Genomic DNA, 22,059 nt, shown 5'->3' with positions numbered 1-22,059 from the left:
CAGGTCTTCACCAGTATTCGTAAGACCTGTGAATGCTCCTTCTTGGGGACTATATATATAAATATTGTATTACACAACCACCTTCCGCTCTGTAGAGACCTCCCTCCAGCCATACATTCTTGACTAAGAAGGTAAAGTCAACCAACCACTTACCTTAATTGTGCCTTAGCAGCCCATCCTCTCTGTAGAGACTGCCATGCCTGGCTCAGAGGGTAAGGTCAACAAACCACTTTTCCATTCTGGTCCCGTAGCCACCCATCCTCGCTATGGAGACCCAGCTCAAAGAGCCCAGCTCTGGGGGTAAGGCCAGCCCGCCACTAAACCATGCTGCTTCCATAGCAGGCCTTTCACACCGTGGAGACCTAGCTCAGAGGCCCCAGCTCCAAGGGTAAGCCCTACCGGCCACTCTACTATGCTGCTTCCATGGAAGCCTTTCCAATCTGTGGAAACCCAGCTTAGAGACCCAAGCTCAGAGCATAATGCTAACTGACCACTTTACTATGTTACTTCCATAGCAGCCCTTCCACGGTGTGGAAATCCAGCTCAGAGACCCTAGCTCCAAGGGTAAGGCCAACCAGCCACTCTATTATGCTGCTTATGTCACAGCCTATACCTTTATGTGCATGCCTAGCTCATAAGGGCCCAGCTCAGGGGAAAGGTCAATTAACCACTTTTCCTTAGGCTTTGATATTATGGTCACTGTAGTGACAACTAGCCACAGAAAGAAATAACCCTGCCATGACTGGGATGGGGTCTATTAGTTTCTCGTTTGCCTTAACCATTACTCCTTGCTTGCCCTCCCCTGGTGACCATCAAATGTATATTGATAATGGGTAACTGTTTGCTGGCCAGAAAATTAAAACTAAGCTCTATGAAATAAAGGCTAGCATTGTGCTGGGGAACTAAGAGATCAACTTAAATATATAAACATAGTAAACCTACCTCTACTTCCCCCCTGCACACAAAGGGAAGCTACAATAAGCAGGCCTGCATAATATAATCTTGGGGGTTTGTTAATTCTATATAATTACCCATACATGGTGAAATTGGATCTAACCCCAAATGATATGCAAGCTGGGTGTTGTGTTGAATGCAGATTAAGTGCCGAGTGCTGAATTAAGTAAATGTATCTATATTGATACTGTATATATTGTGCAATGAGCGTATTTATGAAAGCAAAGCCTGGGGATGTTACTGTATTCAGGCTTTCACCTATTCCCGACTAAGGCCCACCACCCTTTCTGCATATCCAACAACAGCTCTCTGTATACTCTAATTAGTTGCAGAAGCAGCAAGTGTCACAGGCTGTATTTCTATATAATACATAGGATACCTTTTGGGTAAGTGACTACAGTGAGATTAACTGCTGTTAAACAGTAAATAAACAGCAAGAGACTAACAAGCAGCTGCCCAAATAGTTCTACCTCCAAAGCCAGAAGTATACTGAGGAATGAATATGTATATACTGCAGCTAATAACATTATATTACAGAGAGAGCTTTGCCTCATGTTTCTACCTGCTCAGACAATAAGGAAGTGAACTGCTTCTTCTCCTGAACTCACATCCCTGTCTTTCTCCACCCGCAGCCGAGCTTTCCCCTCCTTGACTCATTCCTTCTCACCCAATCACAGCTATATCTGAGTCTGCCAATCTCTAACATAAACCAGTGTGATTAGGCTGCTGGTCATTCTGATCATGCAACCCCTGTGTTTATAGCTTCAGGGCTTTCCTTTATGTCTGAGGATATCAGTTACCAAAGCCTATTTTTTCCTTTGACTAATAGTCTTAAAAGATATTCTTTTATTTATTGTTGCTTAGTAATGTACAGCTTTTATTGCTTTCCTAAATAGACCTGAAATGTATTTAGTTCAACATCAGTGCTGGCTCTATTGTGTTTATTAAACTATGTAGGAATTAAATTACCATATAATGAGCGTGCTCCGTTGTTTCAGACTGACTTTAATGATATAATGTTACCTGCAAGTTGGAATATTTTAGCAATGAATTGTTTTTCACAACCTCAAGTTACATGAAACACAAGCCACACCAATGATGAGTCTGTATGCCAGTCCTTCTTCAGACTTTTTTCCATACTGTGACCTTAGACGAGGAATTATCACTTACTGACTTAAAGGCCTGTAACTCTGACTTTAATATATTTGCAATTTGTTATATACTCATTTATTCCAAGGTTGTGTTAAATAATTAACTTGGTTACTGAATTCACTTAATTCTGAATTTTTATATTTTGTCCATGGTTGTGGAAACCCATAAAAAACACTTTGGATGGTCAACCTTTGTTGCAACCACAGTTGCAAATAGAATATTTTACATTGTCTGTTGGGGAAGATCCCAACAGCTAATTCAGAATGCCCTGAAACTGGGATAGGGTATGGGTATGTGATGAACCCTTCAGGTGTTAAAAAAGCAGGATGAAGCAGATGTAGAAAAAAGCCTAGCAGGAACAGGATGATGTATCCCAGGTATGGGATATATTGTCCAGAAACCTCCAGAAAGCTATGAATTATGGAAAGGCCATCTCCCATAGACTCTATTTTGTCCAAACTCTATTCGAGTTTTTTCTCAGAGTTTGGATAATTCACAATGCGATTTTGAGAGTTTTGACCATAAAAAATAACCGAAAGTTCGAATTTTCAATTTGAGGCTCAATAAATATGCCCCTTATTGTATGAAGATCCAAATAAAAACCCCAGGTCCCTAGCATTCTGGATAGCAGTCCCCTACAGGCCAGAATAGCATACTACTGCATAGCCATTCAGTTAGTTGGATTACTGCATTTTTGCCTGTGTGTGTCCAGTTTAATATCCTTTATATGTTGAGCAGTTATTTTGTCCTTTATTTAACACCTAATCTTATCATGTACCGTGTGGCAAGAACATTCAGGCAAATTACTAATAAAAGAAACAGAGGGATACCTATGGATTATCAGGGGCAATTACAAATAGCAAGGACAACAACAAATCTCAGGCGATGCATCCCCTTTCTCCCATGCAGTAGTTTTTGGTCTGTTTTTATCATGGGTGAATATTTAATTTTAATAATTGCCATTAATTAATCTTGTTTTATTTACATTTTGCAGTTGACAGCTTTCAGACAGCTACTCTCAAAATCTAATTTTGGAACTGTAATTCTGGCCACATGGGGCAGTGACATAACTAGAAATCATCATCATAAACAGTTAAATATTTTAAGGGACCCTCATCCAACCTTAGGAAAAAATATCTGTTTCAAAAATAGTGTATAAAAATGCTCATCTATTACAATTTTCTCTAGGCACGCTATACTCTATGTGATGAGGGATTCAGAAACCCAAGGCAGCCTTAATGTATTCTCCACTCCAGATGCCTCCTGTCGCTGCCATACCTGCTGACCCACTGCGTTGGTTGTCGCCATTGCCATTCACACTAGGTCTCCAATCCCCAGTGTTTCGTGTAGAAAGGGAGTGATAGGAACTACGGAATTCCACTCACCCCTATGAATTGCACCCCCTCAAGTTGCACCCAAGTCAGCTGCCTACCTTGCCGATCCCTAGTTAGGCCCTTTCTATACTCCTGTGCCCCAGCAGTCACAGGGTCAGCTATATCCATTATTACTACAGGCAATTATTGGGTAATATGGGTAATATAACAAACTCTAGCAGTGTGCTTTGTTGGAAAATCATATATACTCCCAACCTAAAACTAGTCACTCCCAAAACAACATAGTAATTTAATAATAAAATAAAGTGAATGATGTTTGACTCACAAAATGGTATATGGGACTACCTGCAAATATTCCAGACCTTTCAAAGGAAGTTGTTTATGACCAGAAGTAGTAGTAGGCATGCACTGAGCTGGACCACACAAAAAGGGTACATTCAGGTTCAAAAACTAGATAATTTCATGGAAATTAAGGCAGATTTAAAATGTAAAAACAGAGGGATGCCTAACAGTTATCAGCTTATGTCAAAAAGGTGGGGTATATTTTAGTGGGTATATTTCAATAAAAGAAATCTCTTCAATAAAAAAAAATCTCTTTCATTATACCTATATATATATATATATATATATATATATATATATCTATATATATATATATATATATATATATATATATATATATATATATATACTGTTTATATATATATAGTTCACGAGGTCACCAGCATTACTGTGTATTAATACGTTTCATAAATTACTTTCGGCTTAATCAGACGGAAGGAGTTTCCACAAAGCTAGTGACTGATTGTGAGTCACACTGTAGGGATGACTGTCACTTATATAGTCTGCACCTGTCATGTGTGGGAATGGGACTCCCTGAATAGGGGAATTAGCAATGGACTGGACATGCTCGTAAGTAAGAAGTGACCACCACAGCACCATGCTTGCATTGGATTATAGCACAGAACTACAGTTTACTTGCAAGTGCAGAGAGCCCCCCATAGCCCCTTACCTTCAGTAAAACAGGCAGTCATTATGCATGCACAGTGTGCACAGTGATTGAAAGGATTAATGACCTTTAAAATACTTGGTCACTCTCAGTGATCTCAGTGCTGTATCATGTGGGGTGTCAGCAGACGATCAATACATGGCTGAATCACACCCCCCCCGTGCGCTCTTCATCAAATGGCAATTCATTAACACAGTTATGATTTATAAACGTCCAGTTCACTGTCAGCAGAAGCTAATGTTAGCAGCATTAACCAAGCAACTGGAAGAGAGGTCTGCATATCTCAGCACTCTGTACTCCTAGTTGGAAACTTGGACAATACAGATGGAGTAGGTTTATGTAAAATCCACTTAGCCATTCAGAACATTCACTTTGCCACTGATTCTTCTCACAGTAAAATATATAAAAGCAGATAAGCAGAGAATCAAAATAATAATCCAGTCTTAATTCCTATGTGCATTAGTAGGGGCTTTATTTTACGATCGCTTTGCAAGATTAAGTTTCCATATAGTATTTAGTAGCCCTGGAAATAAGTGTGCCAGCTCACCAGGCATGGCAGATGTTCAGATCCCTAAATACCATTCTTATTCTGCCATCAAACTAATACTGATGTAGTGGCCCTGACTAAGCAGCTATTCATGATGATGGCAGAATCGCACAGATATGGAAGCATGGAGGATCCCAGGTTCCTATATGATGGGTTGATAGTGACGTCACTTATTAGTGTGGTGAATATTACAGTATGTGTGAGATAAATAGAAGGGAAATGCCATAGGTGAAAGATGGCCAGTGCCTCTAGGTCTAAGCTTAGCCCAAGGAATAAGGCCTAAATATCCTAATATCACTGATAGCATTACCTGCCATGAATACTCATTCTTCAACCATTAAATACACAGCACGCAATTTTACTGAGTAAATTCACCATAGGTTAAAGCTTTATTTAACAAAAGAAGAAAAAAACTGAAGGTCTGTCAAAGTAAATATCTGTTAACATGACATATTTACCAAAAGTATCTGAGGAGGAGCAGGGGCACCAACCTTGCCCTCCCCCGTTCATTCTCTCGTCTCAGCTTCTTGCATGGATGGGCCCTACGCCACTTTCTGTTATCAGATACAGAGTCTCCTAATGCCCACCAGAGTAACTGACACCATAGACCCACTGTTACAGCAATTAGATATAGATTATACAAAATGGTATAGACTTTTAAATAGGCCCACATTAAAAAAAAATGGTCTGAATCAAATTCTTTTAGGCTTGGATCAGCTGGTAAATCCTCTAGTCCTCTAAAATGCCAGCCAAAAAGTATAAGAATTGATATTACTATACTGATGCTTTACAATGCAGGCTTCTTTTGATGATGGCATTTGGGATCTGATACTCTCTCTCCAGTGTCCTGCTGGCTCTTGTCACCTGCAATTGCTAGTATCCTGTTGCTGGATATGGCTGCTATCTGAGACTGTCTTATGATCGCTGGCAGCTGTTGTTGAGTAGCGACCATTTTCATATAGTTGACATCTCTAGGTGTTTTATCCTTATGTTAAAAACCTGTCTGCTCAACTGATGTTACACAGGCAAGAGGAAGCCCAATCTGGGGTGATGGGATCCCTGAGATCTGTTTCTCACTATGTGATCTTCCATCAAACATATTGTTATGTTCTTTATGGTAGTGCCAACATTCCTGAATTCTGCTTCTTATATCGGGCCACCTAACTCTGTAGTATTAGTCTCTTTTATTTCTAGGGGCTATTGCTGTGTAACCAATGCTAACCTGGAAGGGATCATAAGCATAAGTAAGCCTGTGGATCCTTCTAAGGTATGGTGGTCTGTTGCCATTCGGTTTTGCAGTTTTCTGAATCTTGCAATGTTTTTGGCCCCCCAAGTGCCCCCTCTCCTACCCAATCAGCGCATGTCCCGATAAGTCTTTGTGCATTCACCATTCACTTAAGACAAGGGTATCCACCTCAGCTCCACTTCCAGTGTGGATTTTTCTTATATGTATAGGCTTCTGCCTGGGTCACACCCATTGACCTGCTACCCAGAAAGGATTTAATGCACTTGATTTTGCTATAAGATGGCTGAGTGGCTTGGAGATGTGTGTAACTGACTGGCAGGCCCTGTCAAATTGTAGGATGCGACCCCATTAAAAAAATCGCTAATTTGCCCTAGTCATACCCCATTATGTGTATTATCCATGAAATTGTGCTTTTGAATCTGTCTATGCCTCTTCTGCCTTGGGTACCACCTGTACCGCTGATGGTGTCTGGGTAGGTAGTATAAATAAAAGCAGCAGGGGAGTTAAGCAGCCCTTGGGTCAAAGGTTAGGATTGCCACCTTTTCTTCTGGCCCATACTTGGCAATGATTAATTAAAGGGATGAGGTAGGTCCAAGAATATTCAGAGATATGACCAATGTTGGACTGGGGTGGTCTGGAACCACCAGGGCTGCTGAATTAGGGGCCCACATACCAAACTTGTCCCCTCATGGGCCCCCCCCTCCTATCCCTGCCAGCATGCCTTCACGGTGCAGTAGTATCTCAGACAGCCATGGGGAGAGGTACCCGCCAGCCCAATTTGACCCTGGGGTTGGGATAAGACACATTGGGTTAAAATTCAGTGATTAGGAAGGGTTTGGGGGCATACAACAGAAGGTAAGAGATGTAATTGGGGTGATTCAAAGGCAGGCTGGGGACCAAACAGCTATCCATTACAAATTTACCAGCAAGTGTAAATTTGTTATACTGGCCCTGGCCTTGGCTAGTACTGTCTAGGCCAAGTAGCACCCATAGCCACTGAGGGAGGGTGAGGCTGGAGGTACAGGGGTGAATCGGAGGCAGGCCTGGATTTGTGGGAAAGCTACAAAAGCCTGGGCCTGGGGCAACTGGACTTTAGGGGTGGAATGCTGTGAAATCCCAGTGCTCTGGCCCAATGATTGAAAACTTGCGCATATGCCCAAGCTCAGGTTCTTGTGGGAGAGGCAGAGTGGGTATAGGGAACACCTGGCCTAGGGGCATACAATTTAGAAATCCAGGTTTAATGTAAGCCAGGTAAACTATGGAGTGAGGCTGTAAGATAAAGGTGCTGAATTACCACTGCCTGATGCTACTGGGAAGCTGCTGCTGCCACTGTGGAGGGGGAGATGTCCTGACCCTTCATCAGAGGGGAGATTTCCTCTGGGTGCCTTTGTACTGTGCTTATGAAACACAAAGAGAGAATAGGGTTTCCTTTCCCACATACACTGCTGTTTTTTTTATTGCAACTTGACCCCATCAATTTCACACAGGAGTCAGGGAGAGGGTGCCTGTTGACACTAGTTCTTTTACACCTCCCCTCTCCTTTGCTGAGGGTGTGGGGGGGGAGACTTGTTCACTTGCAGCAGGGACGATAGGTATCTTATGAGCTTCCATTTACAATATACTGACTAAGCAGCCATCCATGATGATGTCACAGCCTGCACCAGATATGGAAGCAGGGAGGATCCTGGGTTCCCATAAGCTGAGCCCATGCTGATGTCACATGCCGTGTTAGCCCGGGGAACACTTAAATAGCGAGGCTGTGTGTGAGATGAACAGAAGGGAATTACTCCTGAATGAGACACAGCCAAAGCCTCTAGGACTAAGCTAAGCCCAAGCAACTGCTGCACGGAATATACCCTTATTTTACTCAGAGGATCTCCCAGCAGCTGAGCACTTCTACCAAGTAAGTCATTGTGTGCTACTGCTGCTGTCATTGCTGTGTTATTCTGCACTGATATATTTGTGAAGGCTGTACGGTCATAGAGATACAACATCCTGCTAACTGCCTGAATATATTAAGGGATCAATATTTTGTGACTGGAGTCGGAAATTTACTTTTTGATCTAACTGCCCTCGGCTTTTCGCAGTCACTAGTATTTGAAAAGGTTAATAGATGTGAAAAGAGAAATATTTAATGATCTCATGGCTGAGCTTTGCAATCCAATGTGTGTCTGTGTTATTAAATATCTATGGACTGGACTGCGCTAGACACCATTCCACTGCTGGTGCCAAAGTGCTGTAAAGTAGATGCAGCAGTGTCCACACTGTTTTTATTATTATTTTACCATGAAGCCATTATAATGGAAACTTTTGACAAGCCGTTCGCTCGTTGCTTTCTGTTGACCGTAATGGACAACCATATAGCTGCTTGTGATGATTTGTCCAACAGAGCCTCACACTGCAGCAGGACTTTAAAGATCTCATACAGTTAAAACCATAGAGATTCAGTAATAATGGCAAGAATATAATGAGAATCTCCCAGAACTACAATGCCCAGCATCACATGAAGAACATAATCTAAGTGTAAAATAATAAAACAGTGAGAATGCCGTAGCAGTAATGTTTCTGCTATAAAGCTGAAAAGGGGTTAAAATGAGAGTGTAAATTCCAGTCTGCAAAACATTCAGAAAGCTTTTAATCGTGTGGTTTTAGGATTATCGCCTTGTAGATGTGTCAGTTCAGGCTGTCTATTAATGTCTTGTGTGTCTGTCTTGTTTCTCCAACACTTAGAAATGACCCTCAACCGAAGCGACCGGGTTAAGAACATGGAAAAGAGGAGAGGCAGCATGCCATTCTCTATGCATCAGCAGCTGCACAGGAGAAGCATGCCCGTGGATGATAAGGAACTGCAAGGCAAAGCCCCAGCATCTCAGCTATCTAGCTTGCTCCGCTGCCCCTCGTACAACCCTTCAGGTGAACACAGAGAGAGCTGGGCATCAGATTCCTCTGACTCTGTCATCTCATCTGGCAGCGACTCTGAGGATCACGTGTTTAAAGTCATCTTGCTTGGGGAACATGGAGTGGGAAAGTCTAGCCTGGCCAGGATCTTTGGGGGCGTGGAGGATTTACATGATGTAGAGGAAGCAGGTGAGAATATTATTGGTATGGAAGAGTGGATGGAGACATAGATTGATATACGGAAATGCGCTAAATCCCTCCTAAATGTGTTTTGATCAAATCCAGTTACAAGCCTTTACAGTGCAAACATAGCATACTCACATATACATGAATGAATACACTTGTTAAGTCTGTGAAGTTATAAACCCACCAATTGAATTCTTGTTCTCTGTTTTGCCCCAGGAAATACATATGACAGATCTATTGTGGTGGATGGGGAAGAAGCCTGTCTTTTAGTCTTTGACATCTGGGAACAGGTATGTCATTTTCCACTGTAATGAGTAATAAGTTTGGAAGAATTTTGTATGTTACAAGTAACAGTGCTACCCAGTTACAATTAGAGTATCCATAAGCATACAACATTGAAATCCTGTATTTTAATAGATAACTATAAATATAAAGACGAATCAAGCTTGAGATATTCAAGAATAAGGGACAATGGTAACTAAACTTTGATGCCAGTTTTTAAAGAATAAATATTATATTTTGTTTTGCTTCAGGATGACAATCACTGGCTGCATAACCAGTGCATGAAGATGGGAGATGCTTATGTTATTGTATATTCCGTCACGGACAAAGCAAGTTTTGAAAAGGCTTCTGAGCTTAGAATACAGTTAAGAAGAGCAAGACAATCAGAGGATATTCCTATAATTCTAGTTGGCAACAAAAGCGACTTGGTACGATCACGAGAAGTATCAGTAGAAGGTAAATTCAAAACCATATGCTAAAAACTGAATTTGTTATGCAGTATTAGAGTATTGGGATCTAGTATCCGGAAACCTGTTATCCAGAAAGCTCCGAATTACTGGAAGACCATCTCCCATAGACTCTATTTTAAGCAAACAATTACATTTTTTTGAAAACTCATTTCTTTTTTCTCTGTAATAATAAAACAGTACTTTGTACTCGATCCCAAGATATAATAAATCCTTATAATCCTATTGGGTTTAATTAATGTTTAAATTACTTTTTTTAACTAGACTTTAGTTATGGATATCCAAATTATGGTAAGATCCCTTTTCCGGAAAACCCCAAGTTCCAAGCATTCTGGATAACAGGTCCCTTGCCTGTAAGCATTTGTTGGGGAATCAATGTAAAATGGGTCAGTGAAAGGGCAGGCAATATCAGTATTTAAATAAACAAATATGTTCTCCCTCTTTTCTGAGCTAATGCAATTGACTTAATCATCATTATGGTGAATACATAAGTTATCACTGCTACTGTTTCACCAGAACAATAATACAAATAATAATATATATATACTGCATTCAGTACATGCTGCCTTTCTATGAGTCCAGTTCATCTTTGGCTAGGTATGTTTATTATTAAATATATGCTGTACAAGGTTAATGACCATAAAATGGATATAATCATCACTTCATCAGGTACAATGCTATGTAGACCTACTAAGTGCATATTTGTAAACTGTGTCATAGTTTTCAAATTTAATAATGCATCCAGGGTGCAAGCTGAATATACTAATAGGCACAATAGGTTCAATACCAAGGACCAATACGAACACATGGAGGTAGTTTAATTTATAGTTTTAAAGTAGGTTGATTTATAGGAATAGCAAAAGAAATACTGATGTCATTGAAACACAATTAGTCATATTTTACATGCTCTGTGCATAGTTGACCCCTTTTTTTTCCCGGTTTCAGAGGGACGTGCTTGTGCTGTTGTGTTTGACTGCAAATTCATAGAGACTTCAGCCTCTCTCCACCACAATGTCAAAGACCTCTTTGAAGGAATAGTGCGTCAGGTCAGACTCCGCAAAGATAGCAAAGAGGACAACGCCAGACGGATGGCTAGCAGCAAAAGGAGAGAAAGCATTGGGAAAAAAGCCAAGCGATTCCTTGGGAAGATTGTAGCCAAAAATAACAAAAAGATGGCATTCAAGCAGAAGTCCAAATCGTGCCATGATTTATCTGTGCTCTGAAAACCTTTAAAGGGGCCAGGTGCAGGTGCCCTGCAGAACTGAAATATATCAGGACTTTCTTTCTGAAATGGAGATCTACATGGAAATAGAAACTCATCTATAACTTGTATATTTTCGTTTCTATTAAATGCCTTAATAAGCAGCTGAACAAGGACTTTGGCTCTTGGATGGATTCATATTTTTGATGGTGTGCGGCAAATGAAAAGCTTTGTGGAAGTGACTGCTTCCTGTCCACATAATAGCCTCCGGATATAAAATCAGTTCAATCTGACAACGAAAAAAAAAAGATTTTCATCTACTTCTGTGTTAAAACTTGAAAATATGTGCGCAGGCTCGTACATGCATCCTACTTTTCCATGTATTGCAAATCACATGCACATAAAGACTTCTGTATTGAATTATTCTGTAGGCTACTAACATTTTTTTTGAATTGTTATTGCACTTCCATTACTTGTTATCAAAGATGGATTTACAATTTGTTTACATAAAGATTTTATAATAAAGTATTTACTATTTTAATGCTTGCATTTTAGCATTTGTGAATTTGTAAAACTGGAATGTGAAAATTTATATTTGAAGATGCTTAACAGGCACATTTCATTTTTGAATGCAAATAAAATGTTTTGTAGGGATCCGTAGGGTTAATCTCCTCTATAGCTTGGAAATCCCCTGCTTAATATTTCCCGTTATTCTTAAGTTCCGGGACACAGTTTCTTCGCAGGAAATTTTATATGAGAGACTATTCTTGTAGGTATGAGATCCATAAGTTATATTTCAATGCATATGTTTACTTTTTACTGTTATATGCAGTTTAAGTCTTTAGGATTTTTTTGGGGAGGGGTAAGGGGTCTAGAACTAACCATTGTTTTTTACAGTTGGCACCTGTAACTTTAGGGCTAGCCAAATTTCTAACAATAATAGTAACGGTCTTGTGAAATACATTTTGCAGTTGTCCAACTAATTTGTGAAGTAGAAGACTGAGTTAGGTAATTAACCTTTCCACTTCCATCATATTCAGCAATATCATCACTCCAAATCAAGAGAATAGTGTGGGCTGTTTAACAGGACTCCCCAGTTACAGCAATAAATTACCTTAACAGGACAGGCATTTGGTTTAAAAAATGAATTGGTGTAAACTTAGAATGCTTTTACAATGTATATTGATTTTCTATATTTAGTGGTTTGTTTCTTAAATAGTATATATAATAATATATAGAGTTTTATACTGCTAGGCAGGCTTTCTATAGCTTTTTTGAAGGCCCAGAGTATCAGCTGTCTATGCAGGTTCAATGCTCTTCCTGTATTCACTTAACCATTGGGTTGCTATCTTTTAGTTGGGACAAAAGTCTGAAAAATGCACATATCTTAGAAAGTGCTAAATCTTGAAATATTTTTGTATTTCGATCCCTTTGATTTTAAATTCAAGAGACATTTTTCAGACTAATGGATTTTAAAATACTATGTTTTACATGTTTCCCTAAGTAAAACATTGGTATTTTTATGTCTGGAAAATAGTTTTTTCTAAATGCATTCTGCAATTTTCTCTGCACATTTACATTTGGCCAAGTATCCTTGACTTGCCATTGAGGGCTGCACTTGGAAAGTGTTGATTTATAGCAATGGAGCCCATAGTGCTTTGACCTTGTTAACCTACATACATTATGAAACGAAGCACTCGCCAATCACAGCGTACTGGACTCTCCACCTTGTTAAAGCTAGCAGGAAGAAGAAGCAGCTACGCAGACATGACCATTCAGTTTTGTATTAGTGGTAACGTACAGTGGTGTATTTGGAATTCTTGCTACTCTAGGCTCATCCCGTAACTCCATCACTGAGCTTTTTTCAAACTGCTCAATGCACAACCCCTATTCTTATACCATCTTCCACACCCATATCCGCACATAAGGAAAATGTAACAGACAGCAAACAAAGTATAAATGTACCCTCTGCAATGGATATAAGGTAAATGTCAGACAATCCCAGGCCTTTATGTTCTTCCTGCCTTTATTGCCCTTCGTTGGTGTAACTCCATTTTTTTAGTCTTCGTATAATCATCAACTGTTTAGTTAAAGCTTCCCACTCACCACCACCACCACTCATTGAGACTTGCTTCCTTTCTTCTACAACAGTTTCTTGCTTCTAGGGCATTAGTCTTTTTAGTTTATACCCCATCCCACTGTGTGCTTTGCTATCCCACCCCATGTGAGGGATCACAAGGTCTTATAATGATATGCACTTGCTTTAACTATGTTTTGTGTATAGATTGCTATAAACTAATCATATACATAAATATGCGATACGGTTTTGCAATTATATACACCCAGGGTAGCCATCAGGGGGGGACAGGGGGGAGAGTTGTAGGGGGCCCCATGGGTAAGGGGGGCCCTGCCACACCACACTTACTTGATTAGCCGGGCCCCCATCTTTCTGAGAGCTGCCGACTTCGGGAAGGTATGGACGTTTAAGGGGCCCTGGCCACCAATTTTCTTATAATATGTGGGTGGGGGCCCTGGCCACCAATTTTTTTTCCTCATGTGGGGTCCTAGCCACCAATATTTTTTAATGGGGGGCCCTGGCCACAAATGTTTTTTTATGGGGGGCCCTGACCACCAATATCTTTTTATTTTTTATTAACATGTGGGAACCCTAGCCACCAATATTTTTTTTGTTTTTTTACTGTGTGGTGGGGGGAGGACCTGTGGGGTGGGTGGACCTGTCGGTGGGCGCAGCCCAAGGGGCCCAGGAAATTTTGTCGTATGGGGCCCTGTGATTTCTGATGGTGGTCCTGTATACACCTAGTTCACCTAGACCTTTCCACATTGGTTCTATATACCTGGGCTATTAAATCGGATGTGGCACTAGGAACTCACTGGGCCTCATTTATCAATACTGGGCAAATTTGCCCATGGGCAGTTACCTATAGCAACCAATCGGTGAGCAGCTTTTTAAAGCCAGCTGCAAGCAGTACAATAAATGTAGCAATCTGATTGGTTGCCATGGATTACTGCCCATGGGCAAATTTGCCCAGTGTTGATAAATGAGCCCCACTGACTGTAGTTATTACAAAGTCTGGGGGCATCATGGATGTATTGGTGCTATGCTAAGCAAGCTTATATTGTAATGTACAAAGACATTACATATAGCAGGAATTTGGTTTAGCTAAGCATTTAATATTTAGCAGTGACAGGAACACACCCTTAAAAAGTCAAATGAAGTGCAATGTGCTTATTGTAACATTTATGAAACATAATCATCAATACTTACTTTGCTTGTATGAATGTGCACATGGAGCCCCTGCCCTCCAATATGCTTAATGTTGCACATATTTTCTGTATCCTAGTAAGTTTCTACCCAGCAGAATCTATAACATAATTTGAAACACTATTCACAGAGAGGTAAAGTCATTTGCCCAAGGTGACACGTATCTGGGAATGGAGCCCAGGCTATAGTTAGGCTCTGAGCCCAGTGTTCCAGCAAATTACTAATTGAGGTTTTCCTTTTAATTCCTGCTACCTGACCCTTCTTCAGTTCACACATCAAGGACTGAAAGCAATGCAAATCTGCTGCAGAAATATCCTCACAAATGTAATAACCATGAAATGGCAAGAGGTAAAGGCTCTTTTGTAAATGCAAAGGCCAGTGTCGGACTGGGACACCAGAGGCCCACCCTAAAACCTTTGACCAGGGGCCCACCAATAAATCTTAGACCAAGGGCCCACTCTCAGTACTATTATTCTTCCTCTCCTCACTCAATCGCTATTCTCCTAGTCTCTTTTATTTACATACTATAAGCTATTATTCCATCTATTTAGTCACTTCCTTCTCATAGAAATAGGGAATGGCCATGAAATAGGCCAAATGTTTAGCAGCAGGAGGGCCCACTGACACCTGGGAGTTTTCCTGGTATCCCGGTGGGCCAGTCCGGCACTGGCAAAGGCACAGAGCAAAAATGCACAGAAAATTGCATGCATTGAAATGCTATTTATAGGTACTTGCATTAATACATATTCCTTTATACTTACACCTTGCTTCTAACCACCAGTTTGTACAGGGCTCATGGACATTTCTTGGGCCGCAAAGATTACAAAATGTGTACATGATACCTAAAAGTGCAATTAACTGGTAATCGGATGCAAGGTTATAGGGGCATGCACTGATACAAGTATCTTTGTGAATAACATTTAAATGCATGCATTTTTTTCATGTATTGTTTTTCTATGCACATTCATTTGCATTTGTAAATGTGGTCACATGCTATTTTACAGGTGCATGCTGTTAACACTGGAATTCTGAGAAAATTGTTGCATTGTGGGTAAAAAGTATATTGTTTTGTGTGTTTTTCTCCTCCAAGCTTATTGAACTGGTATGTCACTAATAGTATAGTGGGTAGGTTAATGAAACAGCCATTTGCTCCATCAGATAAGCATCTTGTTTTTGTGCAAATGTATTTTACGTAATCTACGCGCCATGTGAAAGTACATTTGCCTTCTTCTTCTGACTCTTTCCAGCTTTCAAATGGGGGTGGCTGACCCCATCTAAAACAAATACAATTTTATTGTCATTACTACATTTTATTACTATCTTTTTAGTCAGGCTCTGTCTTATTCATATTCCAGTCTCTTTTTCAAATCAATGCATGGTTGCTAGGGTAATTTGGACCCTAGCAACCAGATTGCAGAAATCCCAAACTAGAGCTGTTAAATAAAAAGCTAAATAACACAAAAACCCCAAATAGTAAAAAATGAAAGCCAACTGCAAATTGTCTCAGAATATCACTCTCTACATCATACTAAAAGTTAACTCAAAGATGAACAACCCCTTTAATATAATTGCAGTATAAAAAGTAATTAAAACCCATTTATTTTGCCACTCAAGACATTGTGACAGATCATTTTATAACTGAAGCTATGATAGTTTAAATATTGGATAATTCTGGGCCAAAGAGAGCTCCGCGTTAAATAACAGAACTTCAAAATCTGTTAATCTTACAATTTTTTAATAAATATGTAACCACTATGTATGATATGTTGTGCACTGAGGTATGCACTATATACTTGCAGTCAGGTAGTGACCAGCTACAGACCCTTCCTAGTTTGCAGCCTTCCTGGCTGACCTTTACACCCACTAATTAATCTACATTTATTAATAAATGAGGATCCCCTTTCATAAAATAAATTACCTTGTTTTAAACACATAAACAACAAACCAAATTTGAAAAAAATATATAGTTTGCAAATATTCTCAAGCTATTAAACCGAGCCTGGGGCAAGGCAGTTAGCGATTGGTGGGTTTTAATGATAAAGTAAATTATTAACAGTGGAGCCTTTTTCCATTATATCGCTCCAGTGCTTTTCTCATCTGCCCTTCAAGACTCCGACGAGGTAGGATCAATTTTTTTTATATTAATAGATTTTGCATCAGATGAGGTGCATTAAGCTGTAGGGGAAAAATATTTTTCCCCAAGAAAGAGTTGGTGTGGGGGCAGCAATTGTTGTCTCATACTTGTGTTGTCACTGTTACACTTTGTATGTACTACTACTACTACAGGGACATTCTTTTATTCTTTTCAGTTCTCTGGCAGGAATGTGCAGGTATCCCCGAAAATGGAATCTGTATCCATCAGAGGAAAATTACAGCTAGAGACAGGGCTGTGTACCATGAGTCCCACTCTATATAGCAGGGATCCCCAACCTTTAGAACCCGCGAGCAACATTCAGATGTATAAGGAGTTGGGGAGCAACACTAGCATGAAAAATGTTCCTGTGGTGCCAAATAAGTGCTGTGATTGGCCATGTAATAGCCCCTATGTGGATTGTCAATCTACATTGAGACTCTGTTTGGCAGTACAACTGGTTTTTATGCAGCCAAAACTTGCCTCCAAGCTTGGAATTTAAAAATAAGCACCTGATTTGAGGCCACTGGGAGCAACATCCAAGAGGTTGGAGAGCAACATGTTGCTCATAAGCTACTGGTTGTGGATCACTGCTGTATAGCATTAGCACTTTGGCACAGAACTGGTTAACACATTATCCAGCCGCTAAAACATGACAGAACTGAAATATTGTTTTGGTCACAATAAACAGGAAGGATTAACATGGAGCGCATTATTGTTACTCCAGATTAATATTAATTTATTTCAAGGTTACAGATCAATAGATGATTACTGGGAAAGCAGACTAGCAATGGATGAAGCTGTCAAATGAAGGCACTGATTTATACCATCCCAATATGCGGTGCCATTTAATAAATCAGCATGAGCTATGGGGAGCACTGACCCTGTTTGTTATTGCAGAATGACCAGAGTTTACATTTAGAAGGGTAGATAGTGTATATAAAAGGCACACTGTGGGTATACATTGATCCCAGAGTGCATTTTTGATAACTGTGCTTTTTTTTTAACAAAGGAAATCTCATAAACAAAGGTTATTTGAGCCTCCTGCATGAGCTGATTTAATGGTGACTATCTTTCCCATTTAAAACAAATTCCATATTACCGGTTTGCATTAGTACTGTGCCCGCATGCATTTTTCATTAGCATCTGGCAATTGACCGTTGGCAGGTTGGAAGATTTACTTCTAAAAATATGTTAAAAGAATTTAAAATAAGAAAATCTATCGATTCCCTTTCAAATCATACAAACACTTTTCTGGTATTGCTACACCATTGCCGTCATCAGAGAATTTGATACTGTTTAAATCCATACAAGCTTTTTTGCTTCGTTTTAAACTGAAATAACTTGGATGCATATAAAACGGCTTCCCCATTTATAGAGGGGGTTATACAAGGCTCTTCATTCAGTGTCACGCAAGTACTGTATATTTTAGATTTTACTAATAGGGAGTTGTATACAGCAGTTCTGAAGAGTTTTGCATCTGCTTCTGTGCCAACATGGTTTTTTTCTCTACTCTGTCTCATTTGTTTTTCGTATTGTCAGGGACCTGGGAGCAGTATCTGTTTAACTATATCACCTTTTTATCAGAAATGAAATCAAAAGGCAGCTTGCTTTCAGCAGTATGAGTAAGGGGGGAAGATAGCTGATAAAGGAAGACCAGTATTATTTCCACAAAAAGCAGCAACTCTATGTGCAGGCTTTAACCAACGACAGGCCATAATGTATGCCTTTTGACATAACGTAGAGCTTCCATATCAGCTCAGTCTTTCTTTCTCTTAATTTCCCTTTAAAGAAATGGGTCACATTGAATTTAACTTTTAATATGTTATAGAATGGCTAATTCTATGTAACTTTTAAACTGAACTGAATTTTTTATTTTTTATAGTTTTTGAATCATTTGCCTTCTTCTTTTATTTCTGACTCTTTCCAGCTTTCAAATGGGGGTTATTGAACCCATCTTGAAAACAAATGTTATATAGGACAGACAGATTCATTGTTATTGCTACTTTTTATTACTCATCTTGCTATTCATGCCCTCTCCAATATTACAGTCTTCTTATTCAAATCAATGCATAGTTGTTAGGGTAATTTGGTCCCTAGCAACCAGACTTCTGAAAATGGAAACAGGAGAGCTGATAAAAAAACCCCATTCATTTAGTGCTGCTGAAATCTCAAATGCCACTTAACCAAATTCCCAGTTTGTTCAGATACCACCAGACCCACACTATTAACCTGTGTCACTTTATTATTGCTGTACTTATTTTTTTTTGTATGTATAATGGGTGTGGTATTTGCAAGCTAAGCAATAGATCCATTGCTGTCTATGTTTTCCTTTTTGTTATCCCCTCTGACTTGGAGATTGTAAATGCTTCCTTCTTCTTTTCTATTTCCTTCTCTCTGTGTCCCAGTATTATTGATTTTGTAATCTGTTATATATCTAATAAACCATAATTTTTAGTTGCGTTTTTAACAATCTGTCACATAAAGTTACCTCTTAGCGAATGTAAAGACATGTTTCCTGTAAGTGGCCCCACTAAGTATCTGAGTAATTAAAATCCCAAATAGATAAGATTTAGTGCAAACGTACAGCCTTTTTTATAGGCACTGAAGCTGAACCTCGTCATTTACACGAAGGACTGTGTAATGTATTATTGCAACCAATTTGCCTGTTGCTATACTGTGAAAAGTTGGGATTTTCCAACCTTCTCGCTAAGGCCAAACCTGTCTTAGGGCTCTTACAGACGAGCGTTTTTACCTGCGCTCCCCTGCGTTCCGTTTTTCTGCGTTCAGCCGCAGGGGAGCGCAGGGATAGACGCATTACATTTTTTCCAATGGGGCTGTACTCACACAGGCGTGTGTAGGCGCCGATCGCAGGAAAAATGCAGCATGTTGCGTCTCAACCTGTGTTCGGTGCTTACACGCGCCTGTGTGAGTACAGCCCCATTGGAAAAAATGTAATGCGTCTATTCCTGCGCTCCCCTGCGGCTGAACGCAGAAAAACGGAACGCAGGGGAGCGCGGGTAAAAACGCTCGTCTGTAAGAGCCCTTACTGGTCTGTGTATAGCCCAATAAAGAGATCAGTAAGCTTCTGCATTAGTCAATAGTGGCCTATTTAGTAACTAATTTTTGGCCTTTGCATGGTCAGATATAGGTCTAAATAAATATAATTGTTTTTACATCACTGCACAGAGAAGATTCATTAATAGGATGATGAGGAGATAAGAAGGCTTAGCTGAGCAACAAAATAAATGTTTTTTTAAAAGCACAAATATGAAGTTCATAAAAATGAAATAGAAATGTTTAAAAAAATTATTTTTTAGATGAAATAGTTTTAAATCAGATAGTATGTACAAAAATGTTTAGTGCTAAATCTGATTCCTTCTTTTCAGCTCTCTAACTCTGAGTTAGTCAGTGACAGGGGCCACATGGGACATAACTGTTCAGTGAGTTTGCAATTGATCCTCAGCATTCAGCTCAGATTCAAAAGCAAACAGTCACGACCCATGTGCCCCCCCCTCAAGTCACTGATTGGTTACTGACTGTAAAATCGTGACACACACACAGAGTGGAAACTAAAGCTGCCCATAGTTGTAAAGATTTTTAAAAGATCCGATCGTCATCGTGAGACCACGATTATCTCTAAACGATCGTATGATCATCAACTAAAAAGACCATTTCAGGCGATATTGCCCTGAAAACAAAGAGGAGCTGCCTGCTTGTCCCTGCAAACATAGATAGATTGCACTGGGACCGACAAAGATTTTTTAACCTGGCCAATCAATTTTCTGACAGATGTCGGCCGAAAAATCGTAAGATGTACGATCGTTCGAATCCCACTAACCGCACAATAATTTCAAAGGATTGGTCGGACTTTGCTAAAATCGGCTGTTCGGAAAGAGAAATCTTTGCGTCTATGGGGAACTTTAGGGCTCTTACAAACGAGCATTTTTTAGCTGCGCTCCCATGCGCTTACATGCGTTTGTGTGAGTACAGCCCCATTGAAAATAATTCAGTGCATTTACTCCTAAACACATGAAAATGGAACGCAGGGGAGAGTAACTAAAAATGCTCGTCTGTAAGAGCCCTAAGAGAGCTGCAAAGCAGGAAGTAGTGTTCTGTTATGTTAGACATCCAGTCACTCCAGCCTTTATACATTATATTTTAGGTTATATCTATTTACCCAGTTTTTATTTTTACACTGAACTGTTCCTTTAAGAGTCCAAATCAGGAGTACAGAGAGTTACAAATAACTCTAGAACCACTGAAAAGTTTTAATGAATGTATATTAAAATCTTTTCAAAATGAACACCATTAAAATATAATTCTTGATGCTGTACCGAGTCATTTTAGGAGAAAGATTTTTTCTGTACAGTTTAGTAGAGTGGATTTGCAAGTAGTCTTCTTTACATGGAACTGAATCCTAATCTGTGTCGTCAAAGCTTCACTGGAGGTAAATGTAACTTGAAGACGCCATTGTCATTGTGTGAGAGCTTGAGGACAAACTGAGCTGGCAGAATCCAGTATGTTCCTGAAATCCATTGGCAGTAATTGGTAATTGGACTCTGGTTTTAGACATTTGCATTAAGGTGAAAAAAATGTAAGACTGCCGCAGGCAGAACACAAAACACTGCACAAAACCATTTTCCAGCTGGAAACATTATACAGGTATGGGACCTGTTATCCAGAATGCTTGGGACCTGTGGTTTTCTGGATAACGGATCTTTTCATAATTTGGATCTTCATACCATAAGTCTACTAGAAAATCATGTAAACGTTAAAAAAACCTAATAGGCTGGTTTTTCTTCCAATAAGGAATAATTATATCTTAGTTTGAATCAAGTACAAGGTACTGTTTTATTATTACAGAGAAAAAAAAAATTGGATTATTTTGATAGAAAGGAGTCTATGGGAGACAGCAATTTCGTAATTCAGAGCTTTCTGGATAATGGGTTTCTGGATAACGGATCCTAAACCTGTATAGCAGGCGAAAAAATTAAAACGTAACACTATGAATGAAATAAATCTTTTTTTAATAGACAGTTCTTTACAGTGTAAAACATGTGTTTACCAAAAAGTGGATGGTGGTCACCAGACTGACTTTTTGATGCATCTGTCATAAAAGGCACACATAGGACACCATTCATTTCAGCTGTATAAAAGCATTTGATAGAAAATAACCAAGTACATAATAAATGTAAATGTAGTTCCAAAAGTGTGTTTATGTGTGTGTGGGGGGGGGGGGGCGTAAATCTAATTTAATTTATATTATATGGTTCTGTTCCATAATAGTTGTGATGTCCCATAGTAGAAATTTATGTATTTCTGTATTATTTATTTATTTATTTCAAAAATATCCTGGGATCCTTGAA

At 39.5% G+C, this 22,059-nt stretch overlaps 2 protein-coding genes across 2 annotated transcripts in view; both read left to right on the top strand.

The window, feature by feature from the left end:
* The first annotated feature begins 8,039 nt into the window (after window positions 1-8,039).
* rrad.L (Ras-related associated with diabetes L homeolog) lies at window positions 8,040-11,817 on the top strand. The gene is given in 5 exon segments (NM_001092750.1): window positions 8,040-8,145; window positions 8,973-9,329; window positions 9,543-9,616; window positions 9,860-10,064; window positions 11,021-11,817. Coding segments are annotated over 4 exon segments (912 nt in total). The 5' UTR covers window positions 8,040-8,145; window positions 8,973-8,974; the 3' UTR covers window positions 11,299-11,817.
* Window positions 11,818-16,634: 4,817 nt separating this feature from the next.
* cdh16.L (cadherin 16 L homeolog) overlaps window positions 16,635-22,059 on the top strand; it is a 74,817-nt gene continuing 69,392 nt past the window's right edge. Inside the window, exon 1 of the mRNA XM_018258004.2 lies at window positions 16,635-16,679. The gene's annotated coding sequence lies outside the window, so the exon portion shown is untranslated. The remainder of the gene's footprint in view (window positions 16,680-22,059) is intronic.

Source organism: Xenopus laevis, chromosome 4L (genome assembly GCF_017654675.1).
Source record: "Xenopus laevis strain J_2021 chromosome 4L, Xenopus_laevis_v10.1, whole genome shotgun sequence".
NCBI classification, from domain to species: Eukaryota; Metazoa; Chordata; class Amphibia; order Anura; family Pipidae; genus Xenopus; species Xenopus laevis.
Note: the sequence above shows the minus strand (reverse complement) of the source record. Positions and strands in the feature narration are given on the sequence as shown.